This window comes from Habropoda laboriosa, unplaced genomic scaffold, assembly GCF_001263275.1.
Source record: "Habropoda laboriosa isolate 0110345459 unplaced genomic scaffold, ASM126327v1 scaffold797, whole genome shotgun sequence".
NCBI lineage: Eukaryota > Metazoa > Arthropoda > Insecta > Hymenoptera > Apidae > Habropoda > Habropoda laboriosa.
This window is the reverse complement of record NW_017100886.1, coordinates 367,867-380,648: the sequence shown is the minus strand read 5'-3', so window position 1 is coordinate 380,648 and position 12,782 is coordinate 367,867. Positions and strand designations below refer to the sequence as shown.

The window sequence follows — 12,782 nt, the reverse complement described above, 5'->3', positions numbered from 1 at the left end:
TAACTGTGCAAATACGTTTCTTTATACTTTTCAAAACCTTTTTTAAATCTTTATCCCCCCCCATTCTCGAGACGTCAAAGATTTTTTAAGTGAACAAAGTTCCTGAGCCTTGACCTTACAAATCTTTTTTGTTCTTTGCCTTTTTTGTTTTAATAATGTGTTAACTACAATTTTGTTTAAATGTTTACTCACGTTTGATTACATTTTATAGCGTTAAACATAGTACCGAATTCTGTAGGATCATCACATCGCCTACAAGTACATTCGAAAAATTTTGTTTCAAGGAGGTGATGCCTTCTGTTTACAACACCCCATAGTGCATCCGTATAACATATAGAAATATGGTCACCTAGAAGATTGTTTTCAATTTATAACATTTTTTATAGAACATTTCAAAAAATGCAAAATGAAAATACTAAAACAAATATTGTTCCTTAATAACGATTTTTCAAGAAAGCATTTACGAGTATATACATTTATTCTATATTCTCTAACAGATTCCAAGCTAGCCTGCTTATGTATAAGTTTGGAAACGCATGGTACATCAAAGTATATTACAAAAGTGTATACCTTTTGCAATAGGTGTTGCCGCATGAATAATCAATCCTCCTTGATCGGTGAAACTTTTGGAACAATTTGCTCTACAGTTGTGTTCTAGTAAAGATGCCAATTCGTAAACTGCTACGTATGGCGGATCTGTGAGAGGAACTTCGTGACCATTAACCTATAATTTAACAAGAATCAAAAATTTGTTATTTGTACTGCCTTCAAGCTATAAATTTTCTAACGGAAAAACAATATTTTTCATATTAATAAACACTATAGATTTTCTTTTATTTACTTTATTCGGAAAAAGTTGTTATTAGGAAAAAGTTGTTCAGAGTCACCCCAGCAACCCGCCATTTCCGGATGTTCAAAGAGTTACGGGACACCCTGTATATGTTCACCGCGGAGAAGTTGTTTGGTCGGACTTTGTACATCACGATTGCTCTAAAAAGAGCCGATTTTGTGTATGTGTAAACTGTTCAATTTGATACACTATTATCTCGTAAAAAGCACTGAATTTGCAGTCGTCAGAAAAAGTCGGTAACCGCGATTTTCAATTGTCCGAGTATTTAATAGGATTTCTCAACATTTATTCACTTACTTCTGTTGTCTCTTTTTTCCTTCAATATGCAAAAAGGTCACATGCCGAGAAGTCCTGAAGGAAAAGAGAGATAACAACTAGGAAATAAAATTAGCAATATCAAGTGGCAAATATTTTTACCTGCAAAATGCCGATGATTTTTATAATTTCCTCCTCCTCTATATCATCTGTTTTAAAAAACCTTTTAATGAAACGAATAATGTTCAATGCCTCTTCAAATATGAAGTTTCTTTTATTCTTTATTTTATCGCAATGACTTTCGAAGGATAGCAATTTTTTATAAGATTCCGGGTCACTGTACTTTTGTGATAGTGCTCTTATGACATTTATACACTGATAACTTGGATGTGGATAGCCAAATTCAGTTATAGACACCTGCAATATTAATCGAACATATTGTCTTCTTGAATTTTAATCATTCCAAGTTTTTATGTATTTATATAGGGTGAGTTTTTCAACTGTGCCACCTAAATTTATTCGTAAACTATTTGTTGTTTAAAAAAATTTCAAACGAAAATTGTTTGGTATCAAGTGGGGCATATAATGCAATAATTAGTTTTTTGATAGTCCGCTGTTTTATCGAGATATGAAGGTCACCTTGAATTTTTGTGGTTCGAAAGAATACTGAATGATGGATAAAAAAACTATAAGGTATACAGGATTAAAAACTAATAATTACCGAGATATTCTTCAGCGAAGGATGATGAAAAGTTTGTGCATGGAATTGACAATAAAATAATTGGACCGTACTTTATTGAGGGATCATTGACAGGACACAAGTATTCCATCTTCTTGTCTGAAACACTACCAACCTCACTATGAGATTTACCGTTACATACAATTTCCACAATGTGGTATCAGCACAACGGTTGTCCTGCACATTATGCACAACAAGCACGTCAAGTATTATTCCGTAATCGATGGATTGGACATGGAGGACAAACTCCATGACCAGCTCGGTCTCCAGATTTGACGCCACTTGATCATTTTCTTTGGAGACGTTTAAAAAATGAGGTTTATTACGAACCACCTACGACACCTTAAGATATGAAAGGTCATATCATTAGAACATGTAATGGTATAACTCCCGAAACACTTGAACGTGTGTCACTCGCTCTCGTTGATCGCCTACACATTTGTATTCGATGTAATAGACAACATTTTGAGTATTGCATACATTAAAGATTGATTAAGGAATATCTGGGTAATTATGAGTTTTTAACCCCATATCGTACTACAAGGACAAATATTACACATCATGATACAAAAATTCAAGGTGACCTTCATATCTGGATAAAGAAGCGAATTATCAAAAAACTAATTATTACATTGTATGACCCATTTGATACCAAACAACTTTCGTTTGAAAATTTTTTTGATACAACAAATAGTTTACGAGTAAATTTAGGTGGCACAGTTAAAAAAACTCACCCTGTATATTGTTTCCTTATTCATGTAACAATTATGATATCGTTGTTATTTCTGACTACAATTAATATTGAGAAACAATCGTCTCCAAAATGGAAAGTAAAATATATCGCTTTTGCTACCAGTTTTTAGTATAAACGGGCTGCATCATTCTTATTAATTTAACAATAAATTAAGAGTTACCTTAGAATCTCTGCGGGAGCAAGTAAAATCACACTCTAATCCATGCACTTTACAATTCTGACAAAGAGGCCAACCACATTTTACACATGGTACTGCAATGCTTTTATCTAACACTGTATAACATCCGAGGCACAGTGGAACACAATTCACCATGGGGCCTGCGATTAGAGGCAATTCATCCTTGAGAACAATTTCTCCTACTTTGATATTTCTTGCGGCTACGTAATGACGGCCTAACATGGAATTCTCTGCTAACTTTAGAACGAAATATTAAATCAATTAGAAACTCATTTTGACAATTATTGAAACAAAATTTGAATTATAATTTATCAGATGAATATTAGGTGTAGGAAGGAGTTCGCTGATTTTCGTTTTACAGTCTTTAAAATTACTTTAAACTGAGATATTTTCTCGCTCTTCAGGTTGTTTGTAGCGTTAACATTCATTTATTTAAGGGAGGATATACACCTAGATATGCCAACAAAACCGATTTTTTTACATATTTTTAATGTTTAATACATCAAGAATGTTTGCATACAAGAATGTATGAATGAAGAGAATTAAGTTAATTTAATTGATTGAAAGTGTATATGCAGCTTATCTTCTAAAGTATTATAGAGTTATTCAACGTCGTTGCTAGTGTTACTAACTTCAACAACAACAATTAGTGTCGGTCGTCCTTAGGACTCAGAGTACCTCAACTATTCAGCTTATACCTCTATCAGACCAGTTTTCTACTTTCTATCGAAACCACCAACCGACAGAACAAGCCGGAGAATGAGCAATGATGCCCGATCATGCTTGAACCCCAAACTTGGCGGTAAGGATTTTTGCTCTTGGACTTTTTCAATTTCTAGACGTTAGTAAGGATGGAACTAACGTCTTTGTGAAATTTCAGCCCGAAAAAACCAGCAGCACGGCTTCCAGAGATGGGTGAGGAGCGGCACCCATCTTCTTACGGTCGCCGCGCCCAGTGCATCTTGACTTCGGTGATCGAACGGGAACCTTTTTTTTTTCAAACATTTATTAACAATAATATTACAAAGTACATGTATGTCTTAACCATAAGTTAATTTACACTGTCTTTTCCATTTTCTGTTTGATGAAAGTCCCTGCCTCGTTTTGTGGCTCTACCTTTCGTTTTGCTTATAGTTAATAGGATAGCAATTGATTTTTTAGAGTAATACTCTGTGTTACTCAACATTTACGTTAACATTACAATAGTAATTGCCATTGTATCACAGGAAAACTATAATATTAAAAAAAAAACCTGTATTCGCTTCTTGATTTTATTGCTCTTAGTATTATCTTGTTTACCTTATTGCTACCACACTCACTCGTACTACATTCTTTTCACGTTCATTCATGCTCACACTCGCTCACATACTCTACTTATCTTTAATTTATTGTCTTTTTAATTACTCTTATATTGAGCTTTGGTAAATAGCCAGTCTTTGGTATGGTAGTTTGTGCTTAAGTTTAAGTGCTGAATTATTAAATCTAATATCTCCTATGCCATCTAACAATTTGTTAATGTTTTTAATTTTGGTGGTGTAGAATTTCTGCGCTGTTTCCCTAATGTAGTCAGGAATTAACGGCATTTGTGCGTCCTCATGAAGCGTTTTTATTCTTTCGTATCTATCTCTGCTTAGAATTAATCTAAGGGACCTGTTTTGAAACACTTGCAGTGGTTTAATGTTCGTTGGAGCTGTTGAACACCAGACGGGTGCTGCGTACATTATAATTGGTCTAGGAATTGTAGTGTATATTAATCTTTTATTTTTAATTTGTACTGCTGAATTTTTAACCATAAGTGGGTTAACACTTTTTTCATTACCGCATGGACTTTCCTGATTGACTGCTTGATATGGTTTCTGTGTGTCAATTTTGAATCAAGGTGTACACCAAGATATTTTATGCTATTTAGTGTTGTTGTCTTCTTGTTGTATAGTGTTATGGGTGTGAATATCTTGCTGACCTTTCTTTTTTTACTGAATACTATTACTTCTGTTTTGTCTGGGTTGATTTGAATTTTCACTACTGCGTTGCTTACCGCGTCGCGACTACTGCGTTGAATGAATGTGCATATATTGCTGTATCGTCTGCGAAAAGAGCCATCCTCATTTTCTGAAATTCTGGTATGTCATTTAATTATATTTTAAATAATTATGGTCCCAGTACCATCATTCACAAGTGTAAACATTCTTTTGTACCGAAGAAACCCGATTGATTTAAGACGATCTTTTTTTTTAACCCCTTAACGCACAGTTTTTTTGAAAAAAACCGGCCAAAAAAAATCAATTTTTTTAATGTAAAAAAAACAAACTTTAGAACATTGTTTTGGCAAAAAAATAAAAAAAATTCAAAATTAATCAAAATTTTTAGTTTAATTTTGGATTTTGATCCACATTGCAGAAAAGAGCCGAATATTGCAATGTTACACGTCCATCGACTTTTTTATTTTTCGTTTCGAATTACTATTTCGTGAAAAACATTTTTATCAGTTAAAATATTTATTTATACTTTTACAACAAAAATAATACTAATATTTATTTTAAAAAATTATTCAAAATTTTCTTTCGTGTGGTATATTTCGAAGCAAGGTGCAGCACATAGCCCAAGATTGCAAATATTACACATGTATCGACTCTCTTTTCTTTTCTTTTTTCCTTTGCTATCTCTTTTAGCACAACACACAGCGCAATATCTCGTGGGAGCTTCTTTTTTTGGTGTTGGTGGAACAAAACTGGGAAAATGACGTTCTGTTAGTCGTAGAATTCCACAAGATTTTGGTCTACCTGATTTTTTTATATTTGTATCACTATGACAGTTTTGTATGAGACTTTCCACTAATTTGCTTCTGAATTCTAAATTTTTTTTTTCACCTCCATCTTTTTTATACAAAACATATGCGTTCCAAATGCTAATATCTAATAAATGAAAGAATATTTTTTTATAATATTTTTTTCCCCTTTTTCTGGTAATGGGATAATCATGTAAGTGCTGATCTAGACGATCAACACCTCCCATCGTTTCATTATAATCTATTACCACTTTCGGTTTCGATATAACATTATCGTCTTTATCCGTTTTGTTTGTAGTTGCCTTTTCGGTGTTATGAACTGTAGATAGCAAACAAATGTCTCTTTTATCTTGCCACTTCATTATCATCACTTTTCCACGTCGTGCAGCTACTATTTCACCCTTTTTCAATTTTTTGTTTTGAATAAATTTTGGTACATCTTTTCTATTCTTCCTTACAGTCCCATACGTGTCCGTTTTATGACTTATTAAAAAATTTGCTAGTTGTGGTGATGTGTAATAATTGTCAGTGGTGAGACAGTAGCCTTGGTCTAAAAGTGGTTCTAGCAGCGACACAACAATTTGGGAAGTAACTGGCAGATCTTTATATTTGTCAGTTATTACTGTGCCTTTCCCTGTGTATATAATTGATGAAAAAAGATAACCACTTTTAGATTCGCACAACAAAAATAATTTTATTCCAAACCGCGATCTTTTTAGTGGAATATACTGGACCCAACCTAATCGACCTTTATAAAGCATTAGACTTTCATCAATCGTTATATCTCGTTCTGGTATATATAAACTAGAACATTTATTATTTATTATTTCATAAATAGGCCAAATTTTGTAAAGTTTTGGGTTGGGATGAGTATTTCGGTCAAATGTTTCATTATTACAAAAATGTAAATTTCTTTTTATACTTTGATATCTTCGTAGGTTCATCAATTTTGGAAAAACAGGAGTACACCATATTTCTTTAGTCGACCAATACATTCTTTCTTCTGGTTTTTTTATAAGGCCCTGAAGTATATTTATAGCTAGAAATATCATTATTTCATTTTTATCAACGTGTTTCCATTGACTGTCAGATTTACTCGGTTGTTGTTCCGTATATCTATTTGTTTCTAAAACTAATATATCCAACACCGAATCATCAAAAAATAATTTGAAATATGCTAGTATATCAGAATTGTCCACCAAAAGAAAAGTTGAACCAGGAGTGATAACAAATGGAAATCTTTGAGGAGATGGATTTGGTTGGACATTGCTTATCTCCTTCCAATCAACGGCTATATCTTCTTCTGAACTATCTTCAGAATCACTACTGTAATTATCACTTTCTTCTGAGCCGCTTTCCGACAAATTTGCGTATTCATATTATTAGGTCATCCCATAAGTTCGTGCCGAATTTAAAAATTCAGATCGATGTTTCCAACGAACGTTTACATTTGACAAAAAAAAAAAAACGTAAGCGCCTTCTCGTTCTACAACTTTTTTCTATTTTTTTAGTAATACCATTATGTCGTCGCTGTAGTATTTCCTTGAATTTTCCTTAAATTATTTTTCCTTCTCGGCACGAACTTATGGAACGACCTAATACAATTGTTCGTTGAATTAAATGTTTCAAACTTTTTCCAGTAAAAGTGAAAATTCTTTTCTAAGAAGTATAGGAGTGAAATTTGCAAATAAATTAAACAACTTTTTTACAGGATATGTGCAGTGAGAAATGAACAGAAACAAATGAGGAAGAAGAACGACGTTAAATTGTAGCTATTATTTTCCCGAAAAAATGGGGACGCCTATAAAAATTATCTACTGTTTGAATGTCACTCAGCTTGCTAATTGTAATGTCTAATCTTATAAATGAAGCTGCAAGTGAAATTGAACTTTAATACGATTACACGTTGCATTTGTAATATTTTGGCAATCATCTGTGTCATAAATCTAGTAAGAAAGATATAAAACTAACAACTTCAAACTTTAATTCTAAATATCATCAATGTACATCGTTAGGCTATTTTCAAAATTCGAATTTCGCGAAAAATATAAGAAACTCGTCGAATCTCGTTTAACCCCTTAACGCACAGTTTTTTTGAAAAAAACCGGCCAAAAAAAATCAATTTTTTTAATGTAAAAAAAACAAACTTTAGAACATCGACATCCTCAAAGGTTTCCATTTGTTATCACTCCTGATTCAACTTTTCTTTTAGTGGACAATTTCGATATACTGCGCTTTTGTTCCATGGAAAAAGGCTATATTTTATTTTCGAATAAATAAGTATTATAGCTTACAATCCTATGTAAATGATAAATATCAATAACACGATTCTTTTTCTTAGCTTTCACATTGTTATTTTCAATTCTCGAATATATTCGAGTGTGAAAAATTATAGCAGCATCAAATACAACGCCGCTCGAATTATCTCGAGTGTGCACAGTTTGGCCTGTTTAGCGCGCTCGAATTAACTCGAGCGTGCAAGTTAAGGGGTTAATTAAGTACTTTGGATATTCTTGTTTAATCATTTTATATAGCAGTCCGTCTATCCAGACTTTATCGAATGCCTTTTTTATATCTAATAAGGCCATTACTGTTGTTTTGTCTTTGTTGAAATTTAAACTTATATCATTAACAATTCTTACTAATTGCTGTACTGTGCTGTGTTGTTTACGGAAACCAAACTGGATATCCTTTGTTAATTTGTTCCTTTCACCATGCTGCCGGAGTTGGTCCAATATTATTCTTTCTGCTATTTTGCTAAGAGTTGTTAACAGACTTATTGGTCTATAGCTTGCCAGATCAGCTTTTTCCTTACCTGGTTTTAGGATAGGCATGACTTTTTTCCAACATTTTAGGAAATATGTATGTTTTATCATTGCATTTATTATGTAGTTTAATTGAGCCAAGGCTTTTCTTGATAGGTTTTTTAATAGAACGTTTTGAATTCCATCTATTCCTGCAGCTTTGTGTGAATTCATGGATTTAATTATTTTAAATATTTGCTGCGGTGATGTAAATTATGGTGTATGCTGGTATGTTTCTATTTCATGGTCGAAGGTCTGTGTAAAATCTTGTACAGAATGAACTATGTTATTTTGTTCTTCAGTGTTATTGGCCAAATCAATGTTATGTTCTGCTATAAGATTGACTTTTTCTTTGTCAATGATTGCTTTCCTGTTGTCTTTTATTAGGGATGATAGGGTTTCAAATTCTGATTTTAAAACTTTAGTCATTTTCCACAAGCTTTTATCTTGTGCATTTATTTTTGATAATTTCTGTGTTCATTGTTCATTTCTGAATGTTCTGATTTTGTTTCTTACTTCTCCTATCATTTTCTTGTATAGATGCTTGTAGTCTAATCTTCCTGTTCTTTGCCATTTTCTCCTGAGGTAGTTTCTATCTTTAATTAGTTCTATTATAGTCTCAGAGAGGTAGGTGCCTTGTGGTAATACTATTTTTGTTTTTATTGTTTTGTCCCTACCTTTTTGTATTGCTTCTGTCATTTTAGCTGCTTCTGATTCAACTTCGTTTTTGCTGTGTACATTGTTTTTAATAATAAGGTTCTTATCTATGTAGGACCTCCCTGTCCTTTTTCCAGTCTGCATTTTTGTATTGAAAGATGCGTCTTTCTATTTTGTCTTTATATTCCTTTCCTAGTATGAATGTAACTGGGAAGTGGTCTGAGTCCAGTTCATTTAGTGCATATGGCTGTGTAATATTTTTAATGTTTTTATTTAATATTATGTCTATTGTTGTGGGTGTTCCACCATTAAGTGGGATGTGTGTTGGAGTTTCTGTGTGTAATACTGTTATGTTATTGTGCTGTACATAGTCATTTAGTGTTATGCCATTTGCATTATTTATGTGACAGTTCCAGTTCATATGTCTGGCATTTAGGTCTCCTATAACTAAGACTTTATTGTGATATGTTTATTAAGTTATCTAGATCCCTAGCATTAAATAGGTTTGTAGGTTTATTATACATAGCAATAATATATATGTTACTCTTAAGCCTAATACAAATATATTCTAAAGAGATTTGTCGAGAAATATATACTCTTTCATACGGTATACCTTGTTTGATTATCACAGCTACGCCTCCTGCACCGTTTTCCCTATTTTCTGTTAAGCTATTGTAACCTCTTCTTTTTAGTGTTTCTATACCCTTCAACTTGGTTTCGTTTATCAGTAGTATGTCTATTTTATTTCTATCTAAGAAATTTATTGCTTCTGTTATCTTACCTCTAATACTATTTGCATTCCAGCTACATATTATTAAGTTATTTGAGATCATGGCTTAGGATTGTTGCAAAATTGTAAAATACCTGAAATTTATCCAATGGTGAGTTACATTTTATTAATTGGCTATTTAGTTCCCTGACTAGATTTATCATTTTATGGACATCTACTAGTTGATCTAGTGTTTTCATTTCATGTAGTAGTGTTTGGACCCCGTCTAGTCCATTATTATTTCTATTGGGGCAATTGTTGCTATTCTTACTATTGTTGATGTTAAGGTTACTGTTACTAGCCAATGCATCCCTATAGCTCAATCCTAGCGTTGCTTTTCATGTTACTATTGCTTCTTGGTGTGTTATGTTTAGTTGGCTTCATGGTTCGCTTCTAGATACTGAGCGAGCTGTTGGTTCAAGTAGTTCTTGTCTTGCGATAGCTGGGTTTGATGATGTGACATCCTCCTGGGGTTTGTTGGCCTCTTGGTGTTGTTTATCCATAGGAATCTTTGTAGGTATGTTAAGCACTTGGTTGAATTAGCAGGATGGCTGCCACCACAATTTGCATATACTGCTGATGTGTCTTTACCTTCTGTGCACAGCTTTGTCAAGTGATTCTGTGCACACTTCAAACATTTTGGTGTCACATGACAGTTTGATGTGGCATGTCCGCATTCATGGCATCTATGACACGGTGTAATTAGTTCCTTGTTATAGTACTGTTCCCACTTTACCTTTGTGTAACTGAGAAATATGGCTCTTTGGTTTAACCAGTGCACAGTAACGCTGCTCTTAAATGTGGCCATGTATAGAGGACTTGATGCACCGTGCATTTCTGTGCATTTTATTACACTCGCACATAGTTTTTTTAGTTCAGCTTTCATTTCATCTGTATTTTGGTTGTAGTTTAGTCCTTTGATCACAAAGGCTTTTGTTTTTTCCTGCTTTTTGGTATAAGTGTGACATTCTGTTCCTTCATCTATGTTTTTTAGTAGTTCCCTGTGATCATTCATTTTTGTGGCATATATGTTCATTCGATCTTTAAAATATCTAACGTGGAATTGTCCTTTAACGTGCTCTCTGATTTTCTTGATTAGATTGCAATGTGATTTTACAGTACCATCTATGACAGTAGGTGTTGGTTTCGTTTTGTTTGTAGTATTATCATTTTCATTTGCACTATGTTCCGTCTCCACTGTTTTGATTTCTTGTAGAATTTCAAATGTGTTCTGCAAGGGTACAGCCGACTTCATATTGTCTGGTTTTGCCTTATTCATTTCGTCGTTTTGTGTTAATAGCGGGCTTCCTTTCCGCTTTTTATCTTTGTGTATTAGTTCACCGAATGCTTCCACGCCTCTACGTGGAGGACATGTCACATTGAGGTTATCTTCCGATTCTCCGTCTATTTTGTTGTATGTTTTCACTTCTGGTTATCAATTTATACTTTTAAAGAAATAATTGTGCCTCTTCTTTTATTTGTTCAATTATTTAGTAAGGAATACTATTACTTTTATTGAGGTATCCCACTTTTTCTCGCTACCACTATCGACACGAACGGAGAACGGGGAAACAGCGGAATCGTCGAACGGGAACCGGTAGAGACAGGCACGGCTACGGCCGCTGGTTTCAACAACAACATAAAAAATCACCCAAACCCACTCATAAAAGGCACCACCCAAACCCTAAGCCCACCTGGGGCCATAAAACCCGTGCACAACCCACCGCCAAACGCACACACACACACACACACACCACCCTCACAAAACATATTAATAAAAACAAAAAAAAAATCCGAGCTTGCTGACTACTCACATAAGCTGCCAAATGCCACAACTCCTTATTAAAAATATAAACAAACCATAAATACTACTCATAAGTAATACAAATATATCATAATGTAAATAATGTAAATAATGCAAATACCTCTAATCCACTAACATAGCCTAAGTACCCACAAAGTACCCACTAACATCCCCAACCCCTCACCCTAACACGTCAGATGTCCCTGGACAGGAAGCGTAATATAATGTAATATTGAAAATTTATGTTAATAAATAAAAATAAATGGTAAATGGTCGCTAGTGTTACGGTTTAAGCATTTAACTACGGAACCGCTGGAAAATTTTTTGTCGTAGGTTCGCACCTCACAAAGAACCAATTTTTTTTTCATGAAATAAATTTTTTTTTAAATTATTAATTACGTGACAATAAACAATATTCACTTAAAAATGTTTCAAAAATATGTTAAAGATATTTGATCATAAAGTGAACATAAAAATAATTTTGGAGCGTCATCGGTTTTCTGGCCATGTATTGTTCTAAGATTGCTGATATTATTTAATGTTTTATATGTATATTACGGAAGTGCATAAAATTGTTATTAAACTATTTTATTTTTAGTAAATGAGTGTAAGAAGAATTCTTTCTTCTGGAAGTTTATTGTATTCGTATGTACCAGCTTGTTCTTCATGATAGGATTATTGAAAATTGACAAAGTGCTGCAAAAATACCTTCACTTTTTCTCAACATGAAAGGAAATTACTGTACGCATTATGGTAAGGATAATTAGAAGCAGTTGCTTTAAAATGATTTGGGAACCTTTTTGCAGCAATTGGAAAATTATATTAGGGTTTCGTCCCTACAAATCGCTCTATAGTTCTATGTATACAATAAGCTCGTATCTAGGGTACATTGATAGAAAAACGACGAAACGAACCAGTAGATTCAGGAAATCACAGATTATCTTTACCATATGGTAAAGATGGATACCATCATCAGTTACAAAATTATGTTCATTTAAAGTAAAGTGTATATTTTTTTCCATATCTATCATAAACCAATACCACACATCTATTATATTGACAAAATATTAAAAACTATCCGTAGCTAGAACAATACATGGCCAGAAAACCGATGACGCTCCAAAATTACTTTTATGTTTACTTTATGATCAAATATTTTTAACATATTTTTGAAACATTTTTAAGTG

At 33.2% G+C, this 12,782-nt stretch overlaps 1 protein-coding gene across 1 annotated transcript in view; it reads right to left on the bottom strand.

Annotated features, from left to right (window-relative positions):
* The window catches only part of LOC108577484 (protein msta-like), a 32,104-nt gene that overhangs the window by 1,710 nt on the left and 17,612 nt on the right, over window positions 1–12,782 (bottom strand). Inside the window, exons 2-5 of the mRNA XM_017940642.1 lie at window positions 2,759–3,013; window positions 1,268–1,522; window positions 571–724; window positions 193–349 (exon numbers count right to left, since the gene is read on the bottom strand). Of these exons, the coding sequence (XP_017796131.1) occupies window positions 193–349; window positions 571–724; window positions 1,268–1,522; window positions 2,759–3,013 (821 nt within the window). The remainder of the gene's footprint in view (window positions 1–192; window positions 350–570; window positions 725–1,267; window positions 1,523–2,758; window positions 3,014–12,782) is intronic.